Source organism: Crocodylus siamensis, chromosome 10 (genome assembly GCF_052110815.1).
Source record: "Crocodylus siamensis isolate JL-2025a chromosome 10, ASM5211081v1, whole genome shotgun sequence".
Classification (NCBI taxonomy): domain Eukaryota; kingdom Metazoa; phylum Chordata; order Crocodylia; family Crocodylidae; genus Crocodylus; species Crocodylus siamensis.
The window spans coordinates 71,869,033-71,896,436 of NC_143404.1; the positions used below are offsets into that span (position 1 = coordinate 71,869,033).

Below are 27,404 nucleotides of genomic sequence, written 5' to 3' on the forward strand. Positions count from 1 at the left end.
GCCAGAGCGGAAGCGGAAGCGGGCGGCGGAGAGCGGGGCGAGCCCGGGTCGGCCCCCCCCCCGGGTGTGTCATGGCCGTGCGGGGCCGCCGCGCCGGGCACCGAGGTGAGGACCGAGGGCCTGAATTGAGGGGGGCTAGTGTTGGCGTCCTGAGCTGGGGGGCCGGTACCCCGGTGTCGTCAGTTGTGGCTGGGCGATGGTGTCCTGAATTCGTGCTGGGCCCCTAGTGTCCTCAGTTGTGGGGGGGTGACCCTGGTGTCCTGAGCTGGGGCGGGAATGGTGTCCGGAATTCGTGCTGAGCCCCCGGTGTCTTGAATGGGGGGTGTCCTGAACGGGGGGGTCTGCCCAGGCGGCGGCGGCGTCCGTTCTCTGGTGCGTGGCCTGGGGGGGCAGGAAAGCGGCACTGCCGCTGGGGCGTTGGGCGCCTCGGTGGCATCGGGTGTCTTGCGGCCGCCTCTGCTTCCAGCGCTCACGTCGCAGAGAAGCCGGCGCGAGCGGGAGGAGCCTGGGGCCGGCCTGGCTCACCCCCCGCCCCCCGAAAGGACGGCTAAGGCTGGTGCCTGTCTGGCGTGGTCGCGCAGGAAGCGGTCGCAGCAGGCAGGCGTGCGGTCACTGCCTCTGCCCTGGGAAACTTTGCTGCCAAAGCGCATGAGGACGAGCCGGGCGGGCGCTGGCAGGCGCGGAAGCCCCCAGTGCCACTGTGCCATGCCCTGTAGGATACACTGACCTGTTGGTAGCCGGTCCCGCTCTCGGGAAGCCGACACGCAGGTGGTCCCACAGTGGCTGAGGGCTCTGGGCTCACAGGGGCAAGCGCTCCGGCGACAGGCTCGCATGGCGCTGGCACCTCTGACCCTTTGTCAGAAAATGGGATCTCGTTCCACCGAGGTCTCGTGGGGAGAGGGTGGAGGTGGCTCTTTCAGCCCCTCTGGTGCCAATAGATGCTTGGCTTGTAGTGTTGCCTGTTTAGGTCAGCTGTAACCTGTGGCCCCCAGGAAGAGTCGTGAATTCCCCCGGTCTTTTCTGCCTCTGGCTGTGGGGGCCTGGTCGTGCTTGTCATGGAGACATAGGGGGCTGGAAGGGACCTCTGTGTCTGTGCCCAGAGCCAGCCTGGGCCTTGTCCATGAGCCTGACCACTCACATGTGTTCCCTCTGCAGATTACGATTCGAAAAAGAAAAGGAAAGAAGCTGAAATCCAGCAGGCGCTGAGCAGCGACCCAATCGATGTGGCCACCCTCCGGCGCATGGCCATCAGCGAGGGGGGGCTCCTGACCGATGAGATTCGCCGCAAAGTGTGGCCCAAGCTGCTCAACGTGAACACGGATGACCTGCCGTCGCCTCCAGGTACGGGAGGGCGCAACGCACATGCATGCAGATGGGAGGCCTTGCCCTGTGTTGCCTGCATGTAACGTATGCTGCCTTGAGAGCAGGGCTTCTGGCATGGACCCCATGGTGTCCCCTGCATTCAGCTGTTCATCACTGACCCCAGGAACAAGTTGATTTTTTAGCTCATCAGTGCTGCCCTGTGGAACCTTACTGGCAGGTCTCCTCTTGCTGCAGTCAGGCTGTTTGGAGCAGAGCTGTGCTATACTAATTGAGAGCAAAAAGTGACCACATTGTGAACACGTCCTGGTTTTTTGGGGGGTGCTGTTTCAGTGGGTAGGAGTTTGCTCCCACTCCAGACACAGGTGAATCAGTGGCCACTGTGCACCACGGAGCCTGCGTGCAGAGTACATCAAATCTGAGGCCAGGAAAATGTTTTTCCCTGTGACATTCAAGCCTACCCCTGGCTCTGCTCACGCAGAAAACAACGTCCCCTTTGGGGCCTGCTCACGGGCACGTGTTCCCAGTTGCTAAGGCTGTGCCAGGCCTGGGAGCTGTGGGAGGCAGGGACAGGTGCCTTGTGGCATCTCTCCTTGTCTGTTCCAAAGCAGAGCAGCTGCTCGGGCTGCTTCTCATTCCCTTGGCGTTCAGCGGCTCCATGGCAGGACCTCCGCTACTCTGTAGTGCCTTGGAGTGACGTCCCGCCATGTGCTGGCGACTAAGCTGTGAGACGGACCTGTTCTCAGGGTTACAGAGAAGGTGGCAGCATGAGGGGTTGCAGAGAACCTGTGACTGTTCCTGGCATGGCCTTTGTCATTGGTAACAGTGCCAGGATGGGCATCGACAGGAGCATGAGGCCTGAGTGCAGCAGGGAGAGCCTGGATCCCACATGGGGGTGGAGGGTTTTGTGGCCTGTCTCCACCTTGCTCCGCAGTCCCAGGTTGATGGGTTTGTAATGCTCCTCTCCCCGCTCAGGAAAGGAGCTGCGAGAGGACAACAAAGACTACCAGCAGGTGCTCCTGGATGTCCGGCGATCCCTGCGTCGCTTCCCCCCTGGTGAGACACTCACACTCTGCTCCTCTCTGCATCCCCAGAGCTCCCTGTCCCACACCCTGTGTCATAGAACTGGCTTCCAGGGTCTCGGTACTCAGGAGCAGTGATGCCCCTGGGAGCCGAGTCTTCCTGCAAGCCCTGTCCTGAGCACGTGCAACCCTTAAGGTGGGACTGTGCTGCTGCCAGCAGCTTTCTCAAGCTCCTTCCTGCCACTGCAGCCATTACTTCAGCGCATTTCTGACGCTATGCACACACGCGGTACCCTTACCAGCCTGGTTCTAATGTAGCCACACCTGGCAGTCACACATCTGCCACGTCTCAGGTGGGGCTAGACCATGCACAGTGTTTGGGGCTTGACCCTTTGCCTCTGTGTCTCTGGGCTGCTGGTTTTGGGGCCTGGTTTCCCAGCAATTGAAGGGGGAAGTTTCTCAGCTGGGTGCTTTCCTTCTAGCTGCTGTCATGCGCTCGGTCAAAACAGCTCTTAACCATTGCAAACAAAAGCTTCTTGCAGTTGCTCTGTTCTTAAGATTGGCTGGAGCTCTGTCATTCTATTTATAACCCAGTTGGAGCCAGGAGCTATCCAACTTTGCAGAGCAACTGTTGCCGCTGGGCAGAAGCTACTGTTCACTTCCTGTTTTTTTTCTTCCCACTTCATGCAAGCAGCTGATTTACCATATTTATCTGTGTACCACACCCCCTGTTTTGGGAAGGTAGAGAAGGGAAGGAAAGACTAGCCAAGGTGATTGGAATCAGGCCCTTCATTGAAGCCCCGCAACCCAACTATCAGTGGCTGATTTTGGGGAAACGGTGGGTGTTGTACATTAAGAAGTATGGTATTGTAAGGCTTGATGCACGCACAGAGAGACCGGTGCCCTGTGGGATGCTGATGCCACAATGCGCAGAGAGGGTGTGGTTGTGCGAGAGGCTCGCGAGTGCTGCCTGCTCATGGGGTAACCTGGAGAAGCTTGTTCTGGGGCAGAGACTCCCTGAGCTGAAGCGGGGCCGTGTGGCAGCCTCTGCAAGCATTGCACAGCCATTGCAATATGCCTGATAAGGCTTCCAGGGGAATGGGATTAAGCTGGTTTCTTAGGACTCCTGGGAACAACAATAACGTCAGCCTCAAGTGATGCGTGCAGTGTTGTAAAGACAGCAAGTCCTGCCCTTTCCCCTTTGCAAAGCAACTGCTAGTATGCGTATTTCACAGAGGGAGAAACTAAGGCACTAAAAATGAAGCAAATGTTGGGGGGGTGGTGAGAGCCAGGATTAGAAACCAGTAGTACATAGTTGATGATCTGCTCAAGTCCCTTCCGACCCGACCAAGTCCAACCCCCTGCCATGGCAGGAAAGAGTATTGGGGTCAAACGACCCCAGCAAGGTGATTGTCTAGCCTTGTCTTAAAGACCCCCAGGGTAGGAGCCAGCACCACTTCGCTTGGAAGTAGCCTCCAGATCCTAGCCGCCCTGACCAAGAAGTCGCGCCTCCTGATGTCTAGCCTAAATCTACCCTCTGCCAGCTTGTGACTGCTATTCCTGGTCATGCTTGGGGGAACAGGGACTCCCCCAATGCCTGCTGATCCCCTCTGACTAGTTTGTAACAGGCCACTAGATCCCCCTCAGCCTTCTCTTGTGGAGACCGAACAGGTTCAGGTCCCGTCGCCTCTCCTCGTAGGGCCTGCCCTGCTGCCCCCTGATCATGCAGGCGGCCTCCTCTGGACCCTCTCCATGCTGTCCACATCCCTCCTGAAGTGCAGCACCCAGAACTGGACGCAGTCCTCCAGCTGCGGCCTGACCAGTGCCGCATAGAGGGGGAGGATCACCTCCATGGACCTGCTCGAGATGCATCTGTGGATGCACGACAAGGTGCGGTTGGCCTTCCTGACTGCGTCCCCACACTGCCGGCCCATGTTCATCTTGGCCTCAGTGATGACTCCAAGATCCTTTTCTGCCTCTGTGCTGGTGAGAAGGGAGTTCCCCAGCCTGTAGGTATGGTGCCGGTTGTTCCTCTCCAGGTGCACACCTTGCACTTGTCAGTGTTGAATCCCATCCTATTCTCATCTGTCCACTCCTGTAACCTGTCTAGGTCCAATTGCAGCGTATTCCTCCCTTCTAGCATGCCCACGTCCCCCCCACATGTTAGTGTCATCAGCAAATGTGAACAGGGTGATTTTTACCCCCTCATCCAAGTCACTGATGAAGATGAACAGTGCGGGTCCGAGGACCGAGTCCTGGGGGACCCCACTGCCCACATCCCTCCAGGTTGAGAAAAACCCATCCACCACCGCTCTCTGGGTGTGACCCTCCAGCCAGTTGGCGACCCAATTGACTGTGGGGGTGTCTACACCACAGCCCCCAGTTTCTTAATGAGAACGGGGTGAGAGCCAGTGTCGAAGACCTTCCAAATGTCCAGGAAGACGATGTCCACTGCTCCCCCTGCGTCTAAGGATTTGGTGACCTGGTCGTAGAAGGCCGCCAGGTTGATCTGACAGGACCTGCCGCTAATGAACCCGTGTTGGTTGCCCCTAAGCATAATCTCCCCCCGGCCCCTCGTGGACATGCGCCAGAATAATTCTCTCAAGAAGCTTGCCCAGGATTGAGTTCCTGGCCCCTAGGTTGGGCTGAGGTTGCTGCACCAGGCCCTGCCTTGCAGCGATGCTGGCTGGCCTGTGTTGAGTTCTGAGACTGTAATCGCCTGTTAGATGGGACTGGTCCGCTCTCACAGCCGCTGTCCCCACAGGGATGCCCGATGAGCAGCGGGAGGGGCTGCAGGAGGACCTGATCGACATCATCCTGCACGTCCTGAAGCGCAACCCGCAGCTGCACTACTACCAAGGCTACCACGACATCGTGGTCACCTTCCTACTGGTTGTGGGCAACAGGCTGGCAACTGCCTTGGTAGAGAAGCTGTCGACCCATCATCTCAGGTACAACAGACAGGCAGGGCTAAGGACTGTCTTGCCCTCCTGTTGGGGGGCTCGAGTTGGGGGAACGCACAGCTCCCTGGGGGCTTGAAGCATTCATGGGATGGAGCCTGCTGCGCTCGCGAGGTAGGACCAGGCAGCCAAAGTGCCGGGGGGACCCTAAGAGGGGGGTCTGGTTTATTGAGCAGGTCTCTTGTTTTGTCCCCTAGTCTGGATGCCAGGCTGGTCCTAAGGGAGTCGTTTCCCACCCCCTGCCCTCAGAAGCCGTGAGCTGGACTGTAGGGCCCCGGGAAGGTGTCTCTGGGCTTGCTTACACCCCGAGACACGGCTCTGGCAGGAGAGAGGCCTCTGCTGAATGCCAGCTGCGAGGCCGGGGCGGATGCAGGTCCAGGTTCCCAGAGAGGCGATGCTGGGGTGCCGCTGGCCTGCCTGGTGGGATGGTCTCTGAGGAGCCCTGCCCCTGACAGCTACTCTTCATCCGCAGGGATTTTATGGATCCAACGATGGACAACACCAAGCACATTCTGAATTACCTGATGCCCATAATAGACCAAGTGAACCCTGAAGTCCATGACTTCATGCAGAGGTACGTGGCCAGCTCCCAGGCTGCCTCCAGGGAGGCTCGCAGCCGGTCTGGGGCTGTCTTCCCTGCAGTGCTGGGATTTACTGGTTGGGACTTGTCCAGGGCTAGCAGCTTCCTCCAAGTGGACCTGAGGAGCCAGCACAGGTCAAAAGCCTTCTGTGCTTTGGTGCTCAGCAGCCCCAGGGCTCCTCTTGTTTTTGAAACCATTCCCCAGCCATGCTGGGCTTGTCCACGCTGTGGCATCCTCGCCCAGGCTGCCCCACTGTCTCCCCCGTATGACAATGGCTCACAGTGGGTGTGCTACAAAGCAGATGCCACTGCTTCAGCTCCTGTGTGAGCTGAGGCCTCTCCTCCAGGTCTCACCGGCCCCGAGAACCGCCGCAGCAGCCGGCAGGAATGGAAAGGGATCGAAATTGGGGCAGAGAGGGGTGAAACGGTCCAGAAGAGACTTGGTGGGGGGCGGGAACTTTGAGTCCAAGCCCCACAGTTCAGAAGTGAGGTGATGTCAGGCTCCCCCTGCACCCCAAGAGTTCACTGGGGGGGGCTAGCAGGGGCTGTCTGACGGGGGCTTCCTCTCCGCAGCGCTGAAGTGGGGACCATCTTTGCGCTCAGCTGGCTGATCACGTGGTTCGGACACGTCCTGTCTGACATGCGGCAGGTGGTGCGATTGTACGACTTTTTCCTGGCCTGCCACCCGCTGATGCCCATTTACTTTGCTGCTGTGGTAGGTGCTTCCTTTCCCTTGGCAGTTTTAAACCTGTCACCTGCTAGTTCTGGCGGGTGCCCCTTAGGTCTGGTGTTCTGGGCCTGGGTGAATGACAAGTCCCTGTTCCCTCAGCCCATCGGGGGTGAGCTGAATTGTCAGGTGCCTGTCCAGAGCTGGGGCAACCTTGAGGGGGGCCCCGCTGGCTGTGCTAGTGAATTGAAGGAGCCAGGGTCAGCGACCGCTTGCGTTGCAGATCGTGCTGCACCGGGAGCAGGAAGTACTGGACTGCGAGTGTGACATGGCCTCCGTGCACCACCTCCTATCGCAGATCCCGCAGGACCTGCCCTACGAGACCCTCATTAGCCAGGCGGGCGACCTCTTTGTGCAGTTCCCACCCTCGGAGCTCGCCCGGGAGGCACGGCAGCATGCCGAGCGGTGAGTACCGGGCCCCGTGGGAAACCTCACGCCTCTCATAGGAATGAAGCGTAGCTCCGAGCCCGCCCCGTGCCTGGGCCGTTCCAAGCATCTCGGCATGGCCCCACTCAACCGACTCGTTGCCCTCCTACATCAGCTTCCCCAATCTCCCTGCTGTGGCAGCTCCCCCCAGGGCTGGGTTCCAGCTCCGGCATTGCCAGCACCAGGTTTCTCTTCGCCACTTGGTTTTGACACAGGCAGTGAAAAAGCCACGCTCAATGCAAACGACAGGACCCGGGGTGCTGTGCTCTGCCCCTGGGCAGTGCTGGGGCAGGGACCCAGCATGGGGCTTGACCTGAGCTGGATGTAACAAAGGCACTGACAGACCCTGCACCCCTCTAGCTGCTGTCAGGACTGACCACGGTTCCCCATAAGCAGCGCTCCTCGTCTTGGAGGCTGCCAACTGGGGATCCCGGGGGAACCCGTCCATCTGCAGTTCTCACCCCCTGCCTCTCCCCTCGCAGGATGGCCGCTTCCACCTTCAAGGACTTTGAGCTGGCTTCAGCCCAGCAGCGACCGGACATGGTGCTACGACAGCGTTTCTGGGACAGGCTCCGAGGGGAGGAGCGGACGAAGTCAGTCTTGACCAAACCAAGGACCAACCGCTTGGTCAAGCTGGCAGTGATGGGGCTGACAGTGGCCCTGGGCGCTGCGGCACTGGCCGTGGTGAAGAGTGCTCTGGAGTGGGCCCCCAAGTTCGAACTGCAGATCTTCCCCTGAGCACGGCAGCGAGGGGCTGTCTCCACACACGGCTCCCCTGCAGGACCGTGGCCCAGGGGTCTGGCTCAAAGCTCTGCCCAGGAGCACGACACAGGAGTGCTGCCGCCTCCTCCTCTCCTCCCCACGTGGGTGTGGAGCCCCTGCTCTCCTGGGCGTGGGTGTTGGGAGCTGACACGTCCTGGCATGGTCATACCCGTGCTGGGTTGTTCAGTGCAGGGGCCAGTTGGAGAGCTTCTGCCTTCCCCCGGTGGTAGTCGAAACGGAGATAAAGACCCACCCCAGGTCGGCAGGTAGAGGGGCAGTTGGGGCTGGGCAGGGGATGTTGGAGCCTGGTGAGCATGGCACTGTGCTGGTCCTGGTAGTCTCTGACACCACCCCTGCCTGGGGCTTGCTGAGTGGGCACCTTGTTAGAGCAGCACCCTCTTCAATCCCTGTTGGAGGACTGTCTTCCCTGCCCTCCCCAACCCTGCTTGGTCTCTTGCAGACTAATGTTTCTGCCTTTGGCATTAACCCTGAAACTGGTGCCAGCACGTGCCCCCCCGTCCCCTTCCCCTCCAGGTCTCCCTACCCGCTTTGCAGCAGGTCCCTGCACTCCCTGCTCTCACACTCCCAGACTTTCACCTGACCCAAGTGAAGCCAATAGACACTACACGCCTCTACCTCTGCCTGCCCCTCTGCTGCTAAGCCTCCCGTAAGTGCCCTTACCCCATCCCTGCCTCGCCTCCTGCGGTTGTCCCCTCCTGTCCCCAGGAGCCAAGCTCTGCCCTGTGGGAGCCCCAGTCCTGGAGAAGAGCAGCAAGCTCTGGGCCTGGCAGCAAGGCACCGTGCACCTGCGCTCTGAGCAGTGAGGCTGTCCCTGCTGCAGCACCCACTCTGCAGGCTCTTGGACTCCCAGGGGTGCCCTGAGCTCTGCCCCATCGCTTGCCGGGTGTGTTGGCTCCCGGTGACGGCTGCTTCTGCGGCCGGGGGATCCGCTAGCTCCTCGCGACTCCTCTCCCAGCACATCCTCATGTCTGCTGCATGGTGACACGACGGCGCGAGTCCCTCGGTGTGGGAGGGGGCTGGCGCCAACACCACAATAAGTGGAGGGCAGCGTGAAGAGCTGTTAACGAAGCACTTTAAAAGCCCCAGAAGAGGAGGGTGTTTTCTGACCGGCTCTGGCTGGCTGCAGGCTCGGGCGATGCCCCCTGCCCCGTTACCTGCAGCACTAAGCCCTTATGTAGCTTGGGGTGAATTGCAAGGTGCCTCAAAGGCGGTAGAGGGAGCAGGGGGACATCCCATGGTGGCACAGCTCAAAGCACCAGCCTCCCACCCATCCTGCAGCTCTGCGGCTGTGACTGTGGGCGGAGGCAGCCGGGCAGGGCTTCCCTCTCCGGGCATCGTCTTTCCGAGCAGTGCTCCCCACCGGCGCTGGGGCCCGTTCGTCCCCTGCCAGGCTCTGAAGGCGGTGGGTCTGCGCACATTGAGGTCCGTGCCTCCTGGCCCGAAGGAAAGCATTCTCCAGGGGCTAGCGACTCTGTATAGACTTGTACATATGTGTGCACACCAATATTGTACAGGCTTGTTGCCGTGTAAAATAAACAGTGCCCGGTTACTAACCCACCCTGCCGTGCCTGCCCGGGGGCAGAGCAGGGCCACCCCTCCTCCACCCTGCATTGGGGCTCTTCCCAGGCCTGCCACGGGCTGTGGCCAGGCACGTTTGCACGTGTGCTAAGGGTAGGGCTGCCAAACAGCTGGGAAGCATGAGAAGGGGGGCCCCCAAGTCCAGGGCTGGAGGCTGGTGCCTGGGACTAGGCACCTCTGCCCAACGGGCGCCACGGGGAGAAAAGCCAGACACGTGATGTCCTCCCTGCACAGCCCGCAGGTCTTTATTGCCCCCAGTCGCCAGGCCCGGGGGAGCGTGGGAGCACGCGCTGGCAGCCCCTCGGCCCGGATGCTGGCCTCCCACAGCCCGGCCCGCCGTGGGGCTGACGGCACCGAGCTCCAGCCAGCCCCAAGCAGGGCTCGGCCCCGAGTGGAGTCGGGCAGTGTCGGGGGGCCATGGAGGGACCCTGCCCCCCGCCCCCCCTTGGCTCCTCGGTGCCTAGTGGCAGTTCTGGCAGTGGGGGTGGCAGGGCGCGCCCTTCAGCCGGCAGCGACAGCCCCCGCTCGTGTCGCCGGGACCCTGCGGAGAGCGGGGGACAGCGGAGGTCACGGGGGCAGGTAGCAAGGCAAGGAAGGGGGGCAGAGCCCCAAGTCCTGCACACCGGCCCCTGAAGGCCAGTGTGTGCTCTGGGCAGGGGCAGGTTGGGGGGGCGCATGGAGACATCCTGCTTCCTCCCACCCTCTGGGAGCTGGGAGCATAATGGGGGCCTCCCGCTGCTGGCCTGGAAGAACAGCGCCATGCAGCAGCTGGCTCGTTTGGGCCACCGTTAGGGTTCAGAGTGCACACCCTGCTCGCAGCCCGGGACCCCCCCCTTCTTTTTCAGAGCAGGGGTGGCACGGGGAGGGGGTCCCCCAGCACCTACCGCCGGCCCCCAGCGCGGCCCCTTGGTGACCCAGCAGATCTCGGTGTGGCACACGGTGCAGCGGATCCAGTCGCAGCCGTCCTTCTTCTGCACCACGATGCGGCAGCGGGGGCAGTGCATGGCCTCGCCGCGCTGCACCATGCTCTGCGGGGGAAGGCAGCGTCAGCCCCGGCAGCGCCGCGCGCCGCAGGCCGGCTCGGGCCCGCCGCCCCTCGGGGCTCGCACCGTCAGCATCTCGCTGGTCTGCCGCGCGGCCTGGTCCTTCTCGGCCCGGGCCTGCAGGTCGTCCTGGTACTCCCTGCAGTTCATGCTCTCGTGGATGGCCTGCGGGGACAGGCCCGGAGTCGCGCCCGCACGCTCTCCCGCTTGCCACCCCGCTCCCCGTGCCGGGGCAGCTCCTCGCCCCTCTGCCCAGGCCGCGGCCCGGGGACGCCCGCCCAGCCGAGGCGGCACGGCGGGGGCTTCCGCGCGCCGCGGCCAGGCCCCCGGGAGCGCCCCTCGCCCACCTGGCACAGCAGGCAGTTGACCTTCAGGCACACCGGGCAGGAGAACTCGTTGACGTCGTCCTCGAAGAAGCACCAGCCGCGGCAGTCGGCCGTCTTGCAGTGGTAGCTGCAGGGGCTGCGGGTCTCGGCGATGGAGACGCCCAGGTCCAGGAAGCGCTCGTACTCCTCCGGGCTCAGGAGCTGGGGGGCGTCCATCAGCACCCCGGCGCTCGCCCGCGCCCCTGCGGCCAGCCCCCGCCCGCCCGCCTCTGCAGCCCCTGCGCCCCCAGGCCCCTCCTGCTCCTGCCCCGGCACCCACCGCCTTGATCTCCCGCTCCAGCAGCTGCCCCATGCAGGAGTAGTTCTTGTCGATGTAGGGGCAGGGCACCTCGGGCTCCGGGCTGTTCAGGATCGTGCCCTTCAGGCAGTCCCTGTGGGGTCAGACAGACCCGCAGAGTCAGGGCCACGATCCTGGGCGCTCCCAGCACCCCCTGCTCCCAGCCGGGAAGGAGCTGGACCTGGGCCCTGGGGGTCGTCCAGGCTGGGGCGGGGGTCATGACTGCAGCCTGGAGGTGATGGTCCTGCAAGTGGGTGTGGGGCCAGGGGCGCGTGGAGCAGGGTGATGCCCCTCGTTGCCTATACCCCTGCTGCACCCCCCGTCCCTCCAGCCCCGGGGGGGGCGTCGACCCCCGTGGTGTTGACCACGGCTGCCAGGGGCTGGGCTGGGCCCGCGGGCAGAGCCGGCCCTACCTGCAGAAGGCATGCAGGCACTCGCGCAGGGTCACGCCCTCGCCGGGCGGCACGATGCCCAAGCAGATGGGGCACTCGATGGCAGCGTCGGCTGGCACCAGGCTCTGCCCGTCCAGCTGCAGCAGCTGCTCGTAGTTCTCCTTCTGCTGCTGCTCCTTCACCTGGGCACCCGCCCCGGCCGCGTCAGCCAGACCACGCAGCCCTGCCCCGACCCCGGTTCCTGCCTGCAGCCCGCTGCCCCATTCCCCGTAGCTGGGCAAGGGGAGGGAGGGACCCCCCGGCACGCCCATTCTGGGCTCCCGGGGCAGCCTGGGGGGCATTAGCACAGCCGGTGGGCAACTGAAGCATGGGGCTAAGGGACGGGCCCAGGCTCAGCAGGGTGAACAGCGGCAGAGCAGGGAGCTCCCTCCCCCCGGGCGCTGCCTGCCTGGCTCCCAGGACTGGCTAGAGTCCGGGGGGGAGGGGGGAGCGCACCCCCCAACCCTTGCCCCCGCCCCCCGGCAGTCTCCCAGCATGCCCTGCCACGACCTGCCCCTTGAAAGCTGGGAGTTGCCAGCAGCTGCAGCCTGAGGGCTCTGCCCCTGCCTCCTGCCTGGGTGAGTGCCCCCCGGGGTGCGGGCGGGGGGTCCCGAGGTGGCACCCACGGCACGGGAAGGAGGGGCTACGTCGCCAGCCAGCAGGCCGGGGCGGGAGAGGGCTCCGGGGGCCTGCCCTGCCGCTCACCTGCTGGTACCGCTGCAGAGCCTCCTCCTCGCCCCGCAGCCGCGCCTGCTCCGCCGCGTCGGGCCGGTAGCCGTCGGGCACGCGGTAGCCCTCGGGGCGCCCCTGGCAGCACAGCTCGCAGCCGGGGCGCGTCGGCTTGTTCACGTAGGTGCAGCGCGGGCAGACCCAGCCCAGCTGGGCGCGGGCGCCGGAGCCCCCGGCACGGCGGCACGGGCCCCGGCACGGCTTAGGGGGCAAGGGCGGGGGCGGCCTTACCTGGGGGGGCTCGGGCAGGGCCGGCGCCGGCGCCGCCCTGGGCACTGCGTCCACCCGCTCGGGGCCCCCGGGCGGCTGCAGCCCCTGGGCGCCCGGCCCCGGCCCCGGCCCCGGGGGGCGCTGGGCCTGGCGGGCCGAGAGCAGGTAGAGGAAGGCGCGGTCGCCGTCCCGCTGGATGCCGTTGTAGAGCAGCGTCTCCTGGTCCCGGGGCAGCCGCTGCCCGATGACCCACCGCTGGACGCCGGGCGGGAGCCCGTACTGCGCGGACACCTGGAGCCGAGAGGCCGGGCTGAGGCCGCCGGGGCCTGCCAGCCCCGCGGCGCGGCCGCACCGGAGCCTGGCGCGGGCCGGCCCAGGCATTGCCCAGCACGGGCACCCCGGGGGGCTTGCCCGCCTCCTACCATGTCCTTGAGCGAAGCCAGGGTCATGTGGGGCCGGACCTGCAGGTGGATGGGCACCGTGTGCATCTGGGCGTCCTCCACCCCCACCCACAGCCTGGGGGCGCGGAGGAGCGGGGTGTCAGCCGCGCCGCCGCGCCCCCCGCTCCGCCCCCGCCGCGCCCCGGGCTCCTCCGGTCCCTCTCCTCTCAGCCCTGGGCCGCGGCGGTCGCGGGCTGTCGTCCTCCCGCCCGGGCTGCCCCGCACGCCGCGGCACCAGCGCCCACCGTATCTCCTGCGCGGGGTAGGCCCGCTCCCGCAGCCGCACGCTCACGGGGACGGCCAGCGCCGCCAGCTCGCCGGCGCTCTGGCACGCCAGCCCCTGGTCCCCGCTCTCGATGGCCTCGGCCAGGCGCTGGGCCAGCTCCTCCGCTGCGGGCGGGCGGGCAGGGTGAGCCGCGGGCTCTGCCTGCTCGCGCAGGCTAGCAGGATTTGTTGCGCCCCCCACGCAGCCGGCCAGCCCCTGCCCCCCGCGCCCACCTTTCCTCGTCGTCTCCTCCATGCGCGCCGCGCCCCCGGCCTCCAGCCCTGCCGCGTGCGGGGCCTGCCGAAGGCAAAGGGAGCGGGTGACATCCTGCGGGAGCCCAGCACCGGCCTGTACCCTGGCCCCGGTAGACCTGCCCCTGCCCAGGGCAGCGTGCCCGCAGCAGCTCCGAAGGGGAGAGGGAGAGGGAGCATCTGGGGGGCGGGGGGGACATAACCGGCTTCTCCACGCCCCCCCCCCGGCCTGGAGCAAGGGCTGTGCAGCATGGACGTGGCCAAGCCGGCCGTGGTGCTGGGCAAGGGGCAGAGTCCCAGCTGGAGCAGGCACCGCGCCCGCAGCCTGCTGCTGGCTGGCCTCCTGGCGCCCCAGCCCAAGCCACCCCCGTCCAGCGAGGCAAGGTCTGGGGTGAAGCTGCCAGCTCCCTGCGGGGCAGGGGCAGATGTCCGGTGCCGGGCGGCCACAGGGCCACGATCCAGGAAGGGGAGGCGGCAGGCACGGGGCCAGAGCCACGCGCGCTTCCCGGCCGGGGCCGGGGCCGGGGCCGGGGCCGGGGCCGCGGCCGGGCCGTGGAGGCGAGCAGGCCGGAGCCCGAGCCGCCAGCGCCTGCCTGGCACACTTACCGCCCGGAGCCCCGTGCTGCCCGCCTGGCCCCCGGTGCTGGGCCAGCTGAAGGCTCGGGGCTGACAGCAAGGGAAACCGAAAGCAGGCGGAGGAGGAGGAAGTGGGACAGGGCCCGGGCAGGGCAGGGCAGGGCAGGGCGGAGGCGCAGGCAGAAACCGAAAGCCGGCCCCGTGCACCTGGCCCTCGCCCGCCGCTCCCTGCAGCCCCACGCAGGCGGCACGGGGGCTGGGAGCCGCCACCCGCGCGGGGCAGGGCTCTGCCGCCTTCCTGCGCTGCCCCGCGCCCGCGCCCCGAGCCCCTCGGCGGTGGGCCCAAGCCTCCCCTGCGGCGTGTGAGCACAGGCGCTCACCCCCGGGCAGCTGCTTGCACCGGCGCGCGGGACCCCCGGGTCTCCCTGCCTGCCGGGAGCGGCGAGCCAGGCCTCCCCGCTGACCTGGGAGCCCAGAGTAGCCTCCGCCCCAGGCCCCTGCAGCACACGGCAGGCCTGGGACCTGATGGCCGTGGGGGCTTGGCTGCTGCCTGGGGCCCGGGCCCTCCCTGGGGGCATCGGGGGTCGTGGCCCTGCTTCTGGTTTGCAATGAGCGGCCCCAGCACGCATCCCCGCTCCCCCACCCCTGCCCGACGCCGCGCGGCGCTGGGGGTGAGTTAGCCCCTGTCGGGACACGAGCGTGCTGGTGCTGTGTGCGGGGCCAGCCGGGCCAGCGCGGTGCCGGGCGCGGAGCACGGCGCCGCACCTCCCGGGCTGGGCCGGGCCGGGAGCAGCCGTGGGTGCCCGTGGCGGCGGGGAGCAGGCGGGCAAAGCCAGCCCGCTGGAGACCCCCAGGGCTGGCCTCGGGGGCAGCTCCGGGCTCCCTGCGCGGGTGCATTCAGAGCCCCGGCGAGAGACGACGGCCCCGGCTGCTTGCCGTCCGGCCCGCGGGCCGGGGGCATTGCTGGTGACGGGAGCTGCAGCCAGTTCCTTGGCACACGTGGGTGCGAGCACCCCCGGCACGGGGCGCTCGGGGCGGGGGTGTCAGTCGCGGTAACGCCGTCCGCCCCGAGTCCGAGTCCGAGGTGCGGGGAGTGCGGGCAGCTCCCCGCCGGGACCGGGCGTGGGTGGCTGGTCCCCAGGTCTAAGGCGCGTGGGCGTGAGCGGTCCGGCCGGGGCTGCCGGCGAGCTGCCCCTGCCCCTCTCGCTTGGCCAGCACCTCAGGGGCTCAGCTGCGCAGGTCTTCCTCCTCGCCCCCCGCCCCCGCCCTGCCGTCTGGCACCGCCTGGTCCAGCCCCCGGCGCCGGCGAGCCGCGGTGCAGCGGGGGTGAGCCGCTCCGGCGGGCGCTCGCGCAGCAGGCAGCGGGCGCGGGGCGAGAGGCCGCCGGGGACGCGGAAGGCGCCGCGGCGGAGCTTGCTGAGGAGCGGGCGGGCTCGGCCTCCTGGAGGGGGTAGCCCCCGCCCGCACGGCGTACAGCGCCGCGCCCAGCCCCACGCGTCGGCCGCCTTCCCCGAGCGCCGACGGCGCGTCCTCCAGGCCCTCCGGCACGGGCCGGGCCCCGCGGGCGCGCGGAGCCGGGAGAGCGGGGCCGCCGCCGCGCTCCGTGCGGCCGGCTGGAGGGGCGCGCTGGGCCCCGCGCCCGCCCGCCGCCCGGCCTCACCTCTCCCGCTCGGCAAAGACGGACTGGCGCAGCCTGAGGTCCCGCAGGACCACGCCGTGCTCGTGGCAGTGGGCCGCGGCCTCCGCACGTGGCTCCGCATGTCGCCGTGGCCGCGTGGGAAGAAGCCGCAGGCGCTGCGGTGGCCCTGGATCACCTCGGCCGCCCGGGCCAGGCCGGCGTGCGGCGGGAGCCGTCCGTACGGGGCCATCGCCTCCTGGCAGCTCCTCGTCGGGTAGACCTGGGGGCAGCGAGGGCGGGCGTGAAGGAGCCAGGCGCGGGCTCGGCTGCCTTCCCCGCCCGGCCTCTCCGGGCCAAGCAGCGAGGCTCCCCGTGCAGCCGGGGTAGCAGGGCCGCTGCCCCCTGAGCCGGTCCACGGGGCTGCCGGCGCACGCGTGGCCAGAGCTCCTTGCAGGTGTACTCGGCCCCCGCGGGCCGGTGCGCGGCGCGGCAGGAGCGGCCCCCGGCCCCGCGCGCCAGCAGGACGCACGGCCCGAGCTGCAGGACAGGACCCTGGCGTCGTGCCCCTCGGCGCCGCGGGCCGGCGCTGGCAGGCAGGGCACGGAGCCTGGCAGTGGGTCCGGGCCCAGGCGCGGGCGCCTGGCATCGCGGCTCTCGGCAGCCGCGGCCTCTCCCGAGCCCAGCCGCGTCTTGCCGGGCGGAGCCGCGCCGGGGCCTTCCGCGCGGCCCTGCTCATCTGTGCGGCGGTGGCGCGGGTCACGCTTGGCAGCTCGGCACGATGAGAGCCGCCGCCCCTGCACCCACGGCCCACGCGGACCGGCCCGTGCCCCTGGGCCGTGGCACTCTCACTCATGGGGTGTGGGGGGGGGCACCTGTAGCTCACACTCATGGTGCATTTGCCTGTGTATGTGTGCATAGGTGTGTGCCTGGCTCATTCACGGTGTGCGAGTGTATGTGGGTATGTGTGTGGCTCTCACTCATGAGGTGTGCGTGTCTCACACTCCTGATGTGAGTGTCTGTGGCTCTCATGGTGCTGGGGGGCGCATGCGAGCGCCCACACGTGCGTGTGTGTGAGTGCGCGTGGCCCACACTCCGCGTGCGAGTTCGTGCGCCCCCGCGCCGGCCCGCGCCCCCCTCTCCCCTCCGGCCGGTGCCGAGTCCGGGCGCTCCCGGGCCGGCTGATGCCGAAGCGGCCGCGATTGCAGCACGCCGGGCCCGCCTCCCCCCGCCCCCGCCCCGCGGCCGCCTCTTGCGACACCGGCGCGGCCCGTTGCACCAGCGCCGCCGCCGCCCCGCGGGCCTCGCTCGGGAGCAGCGGGGGGCCGGGGGGGCCGGGGGCGGCGGCAGCCGCGTCCCCGCCGCCGGGCCCCGAGGGCCGCCCTTGCGGCCCGGGGCCTCCTGGCTGAGCCCCCGGCAGCGCCCGCTCGCTCCGGGGCTGGAGCCCGGGCGGGTTTTGCGGGGCCGGCCCCGCGGCTCTTCCTCGGCCCCGCGAAGTTGGCCTGGCGCTGCGGGGCCGGGCGGCTCACGGGCTTCCGGCCCCCCCAGCCGGCGGGGCCCGCGGTGGCCCGGCGGCCCCGTCCCCCGAGCCACGGCCACGGCTGCCTGGGCTGGCGGCGCCCGGGAACCCGCTGCCTCGCCCCAGCTGCCCCGCTGGACGCCCCCAGGGCCCGGGCCCCGGCGAGAGCTGGCACTGCCGAGCCCAGGGCTGGTCCCCCCCGCGGGGGCGCACCCTGAACCCCATGCGGGGCTGGCGCTTGGGGTGCCCGGCGGCTAGGGCTGAGACCGCCGCAGGTGCCTGAAGTCCCCCTGGATCCAGCTGGCTCTGCCCCGTTGGGCCCGGAGCCCCGCGGCGCCCAGAACAGGCCCTGCCAAGGCAGGCTGCGCCAAGGAAAGGGGAATCCCAGGGCAGGCTGCTTCTTCCCGGCAGCGGAGCAGGGGCGAGCCGGCTCCAGCCTCCTGCAAAGCGCGGCGCCGTGCCGGGAGCTGCCCCGGGCAGAGGCCGGGCGGGGCGGTGGGGCGCAGCGCCGCTGGCACGGGCTCGGCCCTCTCCTAGCAGCAGAGGAGGACAGCCGTGCGCTCCGCGCTACGGCATCGCTCCGGCCGGTCGCAGCCGCTGCGAGCGGTCCGGGGAGCTGGCCGCCCCGCCGCGGCGTGCCCAGGCCGGGCGCTGGGGACGTGCGGGAAGGGAAGGATGATTCCTCCCCCCGCCCGCAGCCGTGCTTTCCCCTTCCCGCTGCTGTTTTGGGAAGGCGTGGGTGCAGCTGGGAACCCCCTGCCCGCGGGGTGGTGATGCAGCCGCAGCCGCAGCCGCCGCCGCAGCCGGAGGCAGCCTCTTCGGCCCTGCCGGCGTCCGGGGACGTGGTGCTCCGCGCCACTCCACTCCCCGCCCTGCCTGCCCCTGCCCCTGCCCCTGCCCCTGCCCCTGCCCCTGCCCGGCTCCTGCCCTCAGCCTGCTCTCCCCGGGCTCCTGCTGCCGGTGCCGGTGCCGGGCCAGGAGCCCATGCCCTTCTGGCTCGGGCCTGTGCCAGGTCAAGCCTGCAGCCCGGGGGCTGCCGGTGCCTCCCGGCAAGCCCGGACGGGCGGCGCTGCCCTGCCCAGGCCGTGCAGCAGCCAGCCCCTGGGGCGGCCCCCGAGGTGCCCGGGGCTGCGCTGGGGCTGGGGAGACGCTGGAGCCGGGCCCCGCCCCGGTCGGGGGCATCGTCGGCCCCCGGCGTCGCAGAGCGGCCGGGCCAGGCGGTGCCCAGACCCGCAGACGGGCGGCGGCGGCGTCCCCTGGGCAGCCGCGCCACGCACATCCTGCCGGGTGCCAGCGGCCCCTTCTCCGCGGCCGCGGCTCTGAGGCTGCCCCGCTCGGTCCCAGCTCCCGGGGGGCGGCCGGCCCACGCCGGCTTTGCCAGCCCAGGCTTTGTCCCGCTGCTGTTGCGGTCGCCGGAGCGGCGGCGCGGGCACGAAGGCAGTACCTGCGCGACAGGCTTTGCATCGCTCTGGGCGCAGACAATGCCAGCCGGCCGGCACGGGGCCCCGCGCTTCGTGCTCCGCCCCGGCCGCCGGGCAGAGACGAGGGCTTGCGGAGCCCGGCGCCGGGTCCCCTTCCTCCGCCCCCGGCCTCGTGCCCGGGCCAGGCCCGGCGTGGCGCCGTCTGCGTGCTCCTGGCACCCGGGCACAGGACAGAGCCAGGCTGCCCCAGCGTGGCACATGACAGGGGAAGCGTGTGTGCCCCGTGTGACCTCTGCGTGTGCAAGCGTGGAACAAGCAGGCCCAGCCTTTCCTGGAAGAGCCGGCTGGGGAAGGGGCCGCCGTGCCACTGCCCCGCCCACCCCGGCTCCCCCCGCATGTCGCCTGGCCGGCAGGCAGGCAGATGCTGCCGCGCCAGGCACGGAAATGCCTCTCCCAGCCGTGCCCTGGCATGGGCGGGGGCCGCGGCCCCCCCTTCCAGCACACCTGGCACAGGACAGGGTGGCTGGACGGGCGGGGATGCCGTTGCACTTGGCCCCAGGCGCCCGCCCTCGGCCCCTGCTCCTGTCCCGTCCCGTCCTTGTAAACCCGGGGTGCTGTGATGCCCCCCAGCTGCCTGCGCATTGCCAGGCCGTGCCCACCCGCCCCCCACATCCTGCGGCACCCGCTGACTTCCAGTCTCCACATCCTAGTGCAGCCCTAGGGCCAGCCCCTTTCCCACCGCCCTGGGGTCGGACCCTCGCCCTGGGCTCCGTGCAGCCGGGGCCAAGCCCAGCTCCCTGCACCCGCCAAGGCTGCCCGCGGGCAGGAGGCTGCACTCTTAGGCCTGGCATGGTGGGGACGCCGGGATCCTTGCCGCGCCCGGCGGTTGTGCACTGCCCTGGCTACCGGCGGAGGGGCTCGTGGGACAGGATCCTTCTGGCACCAGGGAGCGGGGCCTGGCGTGGTGCCATGTGCCACACGTGCACAACTACGGGGAGCGGGTGGGCGTGGAGAGGGCGCAGACGTGACCTGCTCTGGCCCCCAAGCTCACCCCGGGGGGGGATCCAGGCTCTGGGGTGCAGCTCCTGCCCACATTGCGGCGTGGGGGGGGGGGCACAGGCCGCACAGGCCTGTTCCCCGCAAGCATCGCTGCAGGGCCAGGTCCCCCGTGCCTGGGGGCAGCACGCCTGGCCCCCGGCCCTGCCCAAGGCACCCGTGCAGGGCGCGTGAGGTGGGGCTGGGGCAAGAGGCACAAGCCTCTCCTGCCCCCGGGTGTGATCATGAGCAGCATCAGCTGGGCACAGGGGAGCGGGGCGTGAAGCCAGGCCACGGGGCTGTGAGAGGGGTGCAGCCGGGCAGAGGGCAGCGCGGTGCCGCGAGGGGGCTGGCCGGCCCGCAGCTGCGGGGGGCGCCACGGGGAGGGGCTGGGGCCCGGGCCCCGAGGGGCAGCTCCACCACGCGGGGACCGGCTGAACGCGGCGGCTCTCCCGCCCCGCCCCGCTCCTTCCTCCCGGCGCAGGCAGAGGCAGGGGCTGCCCGCGGGGGAGGCGGGGACAGACGCGCTCCCTGCCGGGCCTCCATGCACCGGGCAATGCCAGCCCCGTGCCCCAGCTGCAGAGCTCCCTGCACCCGGGGAGCAGGGACGCGGTGCCGCAGGGCTGGGGCCCCAGAGGAGCAAGCGGGGCGCTGCTCGGCCCCTTCCCGGCCGGGGGGCCTATGCCGGGATCAGGCCCAGTCAGCGGGGCGCAGGGGTGGGGAGCAGGCCGCAGGCGCCGGGCAGCCACGAGCAGCAAAGCCGGCAGTTTCTCAGGATCTTTATTGAGGCGGGAGCTGCTGGTGCGCGGGGGTGGGGGGCTCTGGGACCCTCTGATCCGGATCCACCTCTCTCCCGGGGCTGGGGGGCCCCGGGCCAGGCTCGCAAGCCTCTCCGCATCAGGGGGTCGCGGCCACCTCCCCTCCCAGCCCCCCTGCCCTTGCAGCCCCAGGCACGGGCAGCTCCAGACGCCGTGGCCGCGTCCCCGCCAGTCTGGTGGCCCGTGGGATGCCGTCACGTCTCCCGCCGGGGCTGGACGCCGTGCACCCAGGAGGCTCCGAAGGGCGAGGCCGGGGAGGCCAGGAGAGCGCCGGGCTGCTTCGGGGGGCCGTCCCGCAGGATGGGCGACAGCTGCTCCTCCTCCTCCTCCCCCCGGCGCCAGCCGCCCCGCAGCGCCCGGCCCCGCAGGCGCGCCAGCAGGCCCGCGGCGGCGAGGACCCCGGCCGCGGCGCAGAGCACGGCGCCGGCCAGCCTGCAGGTGCCCAGGGCCCGGTTGTGCTCCATCGCCTGCAGGTCCAGCACCAGGAACTCCTCCTCCCCGATGCCCTCCAGCTTGCGGGGCACGAGGTAGCCCGTGGCCAGCGCCGCAGCCCCCAGCAGCAAGAGCAGGGCCCCCGCAGAGAGACTCACCTGGGCGCAGGCAGAGGCAGGGGTCGGCGGCGCAGCAAGGCCTCGCTCCCCTGCCGCCCTCGGTGTCCCGCTCAGGCCGGGCAGCTCGGGCTCGCAGCGTGCCGACGGTGCCGTCCCGGGGCCTTGCCGACGCCGGGGGTTTCTCCCGGCCGCGGGCCGCACCCTGCTCCCGCACCCTTCCGGGGACGGAGACGCACTCGCTGCCTCACGCTGGGCCGGGGCTCGGTGCTGACTTACCGGGGGGCCGCGCGCAGGAGCAGGGCCCGGGGGCTGCGGTGCTACTCTCACCTTCCAGACGACGGGGGGCCAAGCAGGGCGGGGGCGGGGGCGGGAGGCCGGCGGCACGTCCGCGTCGTGGCCAGGGCTGGCACCGGGGCAGTCCTCGTAGAAGAGGTGCAGGTAGGAGCGGACGCCGTACCACTTACCGCGCTGCACGCTGGGGCCCCGGCTGCAGCTGCACGGCTGCGCACAGGCCAGCATCGGGCCTGGGGGGGCAGCGGAGCCGGGGCGCGGGTCACCGGGCCGTGCCCGGCAGCGGGCCCCGGCACGACTCCGTCTCCCCGGCGCGGGGGGCTCCCTGCTGCCAGCCCAGGCAGCGTGGCATGCCCTGGCTCCCTGAGGGGGGGCTGAGGCACCCCCGAGAGGGGGGCACAGAGGCCATCTCCACTCTGGCCAGGCCCCAGGAGCTGGGCTCAGTGCCAGTAGGCTGAGCCCCCGTCCCCACCCCTGGGCACTCAGGCCCTGGGCAGCGGTGCTGCCGGGGGTCTCCAGGCCGGACCCCCCTGGCAAGCCGCATCCTGTAGGCCGCCGCTCCGCACCAATCCCCGCGCCTGCCTGCCTCCAGGACGATGAGCGCAGGCCGGGCTGATTGGGCATTGCCATGGGAACCGCCTGGGGAGGCCTGAGTCACAGCTGGGGCTGGGAGGAGGGGCGGCGGGAGGGGGGGGGGGCGGCCACTCCCCGCCGGGCCCAGCAAGGCTGGAGGGACCCCCGGACGCCAGCGGCAGCGCTGCCCCCCCGCCCGCCCTGGCGCAGAGCGGGGGGCTCCTGCGGGGCCCAGGCCTGCAGCCCCAGCCGGCTGCGCGGGGCAGGGGCCATGCCCTGGCACCAGGGTGACGGGCCCGCTCACGGCACGGAGGCCCAGCCCGGCTGCAGCCGGCTGCTCTCCCGGAGGGGGCAGCCAGACCGGGGGCTTCATAACCCAGTGCCGGTGGGGGAGGGCTCCCCCCGCGCCCGGGCCACCCGCAGCATTGCTCCCCGCCCGGCTGCGCTCACCTCCGGCTGGGCAGGGCTGGTCCTAGCGCATCCTGTCCCTGGTCGGGCCCGTCTGCGGGACGATGCCCCGGGCAAGCGGCGGTGCGGGCTGGGAGCCTCTCCCAGAGGCGCCCGGCGCTGCCCCTGCAGCCAGCGTGCGCGGCCGGGTGCAAGGGCTGGCCCGGCCTGCCCGCTCCCCAGCTGGCGCGGAAGGGGCGGAGGCCGGTGCCTGTTGCGGCGCCGGCTGCCCGGCCGCTGGCGTTTGGCTCCGCCGGCTGGCGAGGGGCTGGGTCTGCTCAGCCCCGGCGCTGAGCTGTGTCTGAGTCACCGGCGGAGAGGCGGCGTGGCTGTGCGAGGCGGGCGGTGGGGGCACGTGGGAGCCCCGGCCTCCGGCGCCCAGCCTCTGGCACGGTGGGGGCTCCCGTGCACAGCCAGAGGGGCACCGGGTTTGCATGCTTCGCCCGATGCAGGGCCTGGGGGTGCTGAGCCAGGGCTGGGACCTGATGCCCGGGGGCACCGCTCTGCGGGTTGGGGCACGGGGAGGACTGGCGGAGAGGCCAGGGATGCCCGCAGCACCGGCCTTGCCCCCGCCCCCGGCAGGGTGTCCTTGGCTAGGAGAGATGCCCGGGATGCTGCTGTCGCCGTGGCAACAGCCGCTGGGAGCAGAGGGATGTCGCTAATGCCTCCGGGGGTCGGGCACCTTGGAGACGGGCGCTGGTTCGGTCCCCCCGCTGTTGCCGTGGCGCTGGGGCTCGTTTCACCGTGCGGATGCGTCGTCCCCCTCCCCCCCACTAGTGTCAGTGCTAATGCCGGGGGCAGACGGGCCTGGCTGCCCCCCCCCCCCGCTAATCCCCAGGGATTTCGGGCCCTGCTAAGGGGATTGCCAGGCCTCCGGCTTTGCTGAGCTCCTCCATCCTGCCCGGCTCCTGCACCGAGGCTCATAGGCCGGCACCGCCACCGCCACCGCCACCGCCACCTTGTTGCCGTGGCGACGCGGTCGGCTCGGTGATGAAGCTGATGCAAACGCGGTGGTGATGAAGCTGATGCTGGCGAGGTGGGGCTGCAGCGGAGGGGCAAGGCGCCGGGATCGGGGGCCTTGCCCGTCCTGGCCGCGTGGGATCCGTCTGGGCCGGCGTCGGTGCCCCCCTCGCCCACGGCCTGGCACGTCCAGACAGGCCCAAAGGGGGTCCCGGCCTCCCCGCAGCTGTGCGGGGCTCACCCAGCGCCTGCGCCTGCGCCTGCGCCACCCAGAAGCCGCCTGCCCCCAGGGCTGCCCCGGCAGAGAGCGGCAGGGCAAAGGCTGCGACCCGGGGCGGGAGGCCGCATCCACGGGACCGTGCCGCAAAGCCGGCGCGTCGGCCACGGGCTCCGGCCGGGCTGGGGCAGGCGGCTGCCAAAGCCAGGCTGAGGTGCGGCTGGCAGCTCCGGAGCCAGCGCTGGGGAGAGCTCGCGGCACGGCCTGGGGTCGGCTTGCCGGGCCCGCGGGGCCGGGGAGTGCGTCCGCTGCTGCTCGGGAGGCAGGCTTGGCGGGGCAGGGCCTGGGGGGCACGACCTGCGGCTGCGACGCCGCAGGAGAAGGCGTGGGGGGACCTGGGCACGGGAAGCCGCCAGTGCCTCCTTCCGGGGCAGGCAGTGCTGCAAAGAGCCACTGACCGCGGAGGGCACCTCCCCTGTGCACGCGCGCACGCAAATGTGCTCGCACACAGAACACCTGCGCACGCAGAACACCCGCATGTGCGCACACAGCACCCGCGGGAGGGACTCTGGCCGCAGCTCCAGGCCTGGCTGGGGGGCTAGGGCAGGGCCATCCGCCTGCCTGCAGCCGCCCACCCCAGAAGCAGCTGCATTTCTAGCGTGTGCCGAGGTGTGCAATGCAGCCTCTCCTGCACCTCTAGGGGCGGGGACAGCGGAGCACGCAGTGCTGTGCGGCCTGCTGCCAGAGGCCGGGCTGGGGCTGGGGGCACGGCCGTCCTCTCGTTCCCGGCCGCCAGGCCCGAGTCCAGCCGCATGTCGCGGGGGTTTGAAGCATCCCCAGAGGCACTGGGTGCTGGCTGCAGCCCAGGCTGGCGAGGCTTAGCACCAGCCTCAGAGGTCCCGGCCAGATGGAGGGTCTCGCCCGCGCTCAGGCTCAGAGCCACGCTGCCTTGGGGGAGGCAGGGATTTCCCCATGGTCGGGGTGGCAGGACGGCAGGGGATCCCTCTGCCCGGGCTCCCTGGAGCGTGCGTTAGCAAATCTGCAGCAGCCGGACGCTGGTCCGCGGCTTCACCGGGGCGGGCTGGGGTGTGAGGTCCGTGTTGGGGGGGGGGGCGGTGATGGGTCTGCACAGGGCCGATCCTGCCTCAGGCAGGGCTTGGACTGGACGTGGCCCCTGCAGCCCCGCGCCGGGGTCTCTCTGCACCCTGTCCTGCCGGGCAGGCGGCGCCCCCGCCGCGCACCGCCCCGGGCGGGGGCAGGCTCGGCCCGGGCTCCCGCGCCAAGGCAGGGCCCGGCGGCGCGTCAGGAAGGGAGGCAGAGAAGAGGCGGCCGCGCCCTGGGCAGACCGAGAATACACTTTATTCCATAGTCACGACAACCAGTATCACCACGAGCCGAGCTTGCACCTCGCCGGACCCGGGACGCCCGGACACGTCCAGCCCCGCGGCCGCCTCTCGCCTCCAAGCCGGCTTCTCCAAGACAACGATACAGGAACCTCTGCACTAACACGACGGTACAACATCCAACCCAGAGCGCTCGTAGCACCGTGGGCAGGCGGGAGCGGGCCCGCGGCCGGCGCCGCCTGCCGAGAACTGTGAAGCGTTGGGAGAGGTTTGGGAGAACGGGATGGGGACGGCGTCCCCTGAGCCCTGCTGGCCACGATCCGTGGGGTTTGTTCCTGAGAGAGGTTTTTATTATTATTATTAATATTATTATTCTCATTTTGTTCTGTCTCTACCGATGACTCGAATGGGTCGCACGCACGCACGCACACACAGAGATGGCAGCAAATTACAGGCAGCGGGGGACGGCGGGGCGGGGGTCACAGCAAGCGGGGGGCGGGGGGCAGAGACAAGCCAGGGCGCCTAGGGGGTCTCTACAGCACGATAACCACATGTCACAGTAGTTCACCATTGTTCACAACTTGGTCTCCCCTTACAAACGAAAATGGAGATGCCTAGAGCGGGGTGGGGGCTGGGGGGAGGAAGCCAGTGAGGTTTGTGCTTCAAGTCGGGAGGAAGGAGGTGGAGGGTGGGTGCTTCCCGCTGCCCGGCGGTCCCCAGGGTCCCTGCACCCAGCCCGGCTGGGTCCTCCACGCAGAGCCTTGCCCTTGGGGGGCCCGGGCACGCCGGCTCCCGGCAGGTGCCGTGGGGAGGGGGGCCCTCTCCGCTCCGGTGCTGCCCCGGGAGGGGGGCGCCCGGCTCCGTCCTGGCGGGGGACCCCCGAGCTCAGCCCTGCAGCGGAGCAGGGACAAAGGGGGAGGGGGCTGGGCTGGGAAGCCGGCAAGCGCTGGGACCCAGCCGGGCTCAGGGCTTCCAGCGCCCGGGCTGGGGGAGGGGACCCGGCCAATGAAACCCACCCAGGCAGCAAGGAGGGCGCCCCCCCGCGCTGCCCACCCTCCGCCCCTGCAGGATGCTCAGGCCCAGCCCTCCACGGGCCCCATCCGCGCCGCCTCTGCCCCCACCCCCGTCCAGTGGTCCTGAGCCCCTGGGGCAGGGAGCGGGGTGCAGTGTCTCCCCGCAGGCCCCCCGCCCCGCCTGCTCTGCCTCCCCGCTGCCCCGCAGGGAGCGGGCTGCCCGTGGGGAGGTGCGCTGCTTTCTTTCCCGCTGCTGCCGCGGGAGCAGCCTGGGACCGTGGGTGCCGGCCGGCTGGGGCCTGCAGGCAGCCCCGGGAAGGATGTAGGCACCCCTGGGTCGGAGCCGCGTGGGCCGAGGGCGCTGTGGGAGCAGGGCAGGGCGGGCAGAGCAAAGCCACCGCCGGGCCCGGCGCAGGCGCCGGCTGGGCCCGGGCGGGGCAGGGGCTGCGGGTGTGGAGCGCCTCTGGGCTGGAGGCCTTTCCCTGGGACAGGGGTGACCCGTGGGGCCGCGGCCAGGCCTTGCTCTCCGGCGGGGTGGGATGCTTGGGAGCGCGTAAGGCTGAGCCGGGGTGGGTGTGGCAGGGACCGGGAGGCTCCGGGCACGGGTCCCGACGGGCCCGGGGTGGGGGGGCGGGCAGGCAGGCAGCATCTTTGGGGAGGGACGTCCTGGATGCCCCCCGCCCCGCCACACTGGACCGGGGGCGGCCGCCACCGCCTGCCACGGGGCCCGGTGGGGCCTGCTATTTGCCGGGCAGCCTGAGAAACAGCCCCGGAGGAAGCGGAGCGGCCGCATCTGCCTCCCCGGCCTGGGCTGGGGGCTGAACGTCTCTCGGGGCAGGGGACGAGCCCGACAGAGCACGCAGCTGGGGTCAGCAGCCGCCAGGAATCGGGACCCCCGGCCGGGACGGGCAGCCGCCGAGCCTGCCTGAACCCCCGCGGCCTGGGTGCAAAGCGCGGCCCGGCTTGGGCGGGGGTCCCGTCCCAGGCGGGGGTCCCGTCCCCCTGCAGCACGGCTCGGCGACTCGAAACCGCACCTGGCAGCGCAGCCATATGCTCGCAGGCGGTGGGAGGAGGCGCCTGCGCTGGAGGCAGGAGCCATTAGCTCAGGCACGGAGAAGCCCAGCTCGGCGCGCCGCGGACCGGCGAGCCCCTGCCCGGCTGCCCTGGGGACCGGTGCCCCCGGCCCGGGACAGCAGGGCCGGAGACCCAGGTCTCCCCGGTGCCCAGCCTTGCTGCTGCCCCTCTCGGGCGCCGTCTGCGGGCCGGCTCAGCCCTGGACCACGCCGGGGGCTGCAGCGAAGCAGCCTCGCCCTGCACACGGCATGTGCCGGGCCAGCCCCGCCAGCCGGAGCACCGCTGCCCGGGGCTGGCGGGGCCGGAGGGCCGGGGACCCTCGTGCCGAAGGGAGCAGCTCCCTGCCCCTCGCCCCGCCTGCCCGGGGCTCCCCGCTCCCCGTGCCAGGGAGACGGGTCCTTCCCAGCACGGGCTGCCCGCGCTGCGCAGCCGCCTGCGCGAGCATCTGGAGAGAGGAGTAACGCAGCCTCCCGGATCCACGTGCAAACCACGTGCGGCCAACTTCGCTCTTCCCCAAAGTGGG

At 70.2% G+C, this 27,404-nt stretch overlaps 5 protein-coding genes and 1 long non-coding RNA gene across 11 annotated transcripts in view; 2 read left to right on the forward strand and 4 right to left on the reverse strand.

Moving 5' to 3' along the window:
* Positions 1 to 9,482, forward strand: TBC1D20 (TBC1 domain family member 20). Of its 2 annotated transcripts, none has more exons than XM_090065092.1 (8): positions 1 to 105; positions 1,156 to 1,341; positions 2,296 to 2,376; positions 5,107 to 5,293; positions 5,775 to 5,876; positions 6,456 to 6,597; positions 6,833 to 7,014; positions 7,518 to 9,482. In XM_090065092.1, exons 1-8 carry the CDS (start codon positions 72 to 74, stop codon positions 7,771 to 7,773), a joined length of 1,170 nt encoding a protein of 389 aa, XP_089921218.1. In that variant the 5' UTR covers positions 1 to 71; the 3' UTR covers positions 7,774 to 9,482. The 2 variants fall into 2 exon arrangements, with proteins under 2 accessions (XP_089921218.1, XP_089921219.1); XM_090065093.1 differs by having other exon boundaries at positions 6,908 to 7,014.
* On the reverse strand, positions 9,478 to 14,923 carry RBCK1 (RANBP2-type and C3HC4-type zinc finger containing 1). Of its 2 annotated transcripts, XM_090065078.1 has the most exons (11): positions 14,035 to 14,923; positions 13,411 to 13,474; positions 13,158 to 13,302; positions 12,895 to 12,988; positions 12,239 to 12,763; positions 11,516 to 11,676; positions 11,085 to 11,196; positions 10,787 to 10,966; positions 10,506 to 10,604; positions 10,281 to 10,424; positions 9,479 to 9,937 (listed from the first exon to the last, which is right to left on the reverse strand). In XM_090065078.1, exons 1-11 carry the CDS (start codon positions 14,899 to 14,901, stop codon positions 9,857 to 9,859), a joined length of 2,472 nt encoding a protein of 823 aa, XP_089921204.1. In that variant the 5' UTR covers positions 14,902 to 14,923; the 3' UTR covers positions 9,479 to 9,856. The 2 variants fall into 2 exon arrangements, with proteins under 2 accessions (XP_089921203.1, XP_089921204.1); XM_090065077.1 differs by having other exon boundaries at positions 9,478 to 9,937; positions 13,158 to 13,474.
* LOC149856862 (uncharacterized) overlaps positions 11,654 to 27,404 on the forward strand; it is a 16,583-nt gene continuing 832 nt past the window's right edge. The window contains exons 1-2 of the long non-coding RNA XR_016444484.1: positions 11,654 to 12,111; positions 24,821 to 25,138. This is a non-coding gene — a long non-coding RNA (uncharacterized LOC149856862). The remainder of the gene's footprint in view (positions 12,112 to 24,820; positions 25,139 to 27,404) is intronic.
* Positions 15,647 to 16,651, reverse strand: TRIB3 (tribbles pseudokinase 3). Its single transcript, XM_090020424.1, has 2 exons — positions 16,600 to 16,651; positions 15,647 to 16,466 (listed from the first exon to the last, which is right to left on the reverse strand). The coding sequence occupies exons 1-2, from the start codon at positions 16,649 to 16,651 to the stop codon at positions 15,661 to 15,663; spliced, it is 858 nt and encodes a 285-aa protein (XP_089876550.1). The 3' UTR covers positions 15,647 to 15,660.
* On the reverse strand, positions 19,447 to 22,417 carry NRSN2 (neurensin 2). 4 transcript variants are annotated; one of them, XM_090065080.1, is made up of 3 exons: positions 22,278 to 22,417; positions 21,003 to 21,487; positions 19,447 to 20,844 (listed from the first exon to the last, which is right to left on the reverse strand). In XM_090065080.1, the coding sequence occupies exons 2-3, from the start codon at positions 21,480 to 21,482 to the stop codon at positions 19,462 to 19,464; spliced, it is 1,863 nt and encodes a 620-aa protein (XP_089921206.1). In that variant the 5' UTR covers positions 21,483 to 21,487; positions 22,278 to 22,417; the 3' UTR covers positions 19,447 to 19,461. The 4 variants fall into 4 exon arrangements, with proteins under 4 accessions (XP_089921206.1, XP_089921205.1, XP_089921207.1 ...); XM_090065079.1 differs by lacking the exon at positions 22,278 to 22,417 and having other exon boundaries at positions 21,003 to 22,247; XM_090065081.1 differs by lacking the exon at positions 22,278 to 22,417 and having other exon boundaries at positions 20,476 to 21,002; positions 21,240 to 22,270.
* Positions 24,791 to 27,404, reverse strand: part of SOX12 (SRY-box transcription factor 12) — a 4,415-nt gene continuing 1,801 nt past the window's right edge. Inside the window, exon 2 of the mRNA XM_090065097.1 lies at positions 24,791 to 25,129. The gene's annotated coding sequence lies outside the window, so the exon portion shown is untranslated. The remainder of the gene's footprint in view (positions 25,130 to 27,404) is intronic.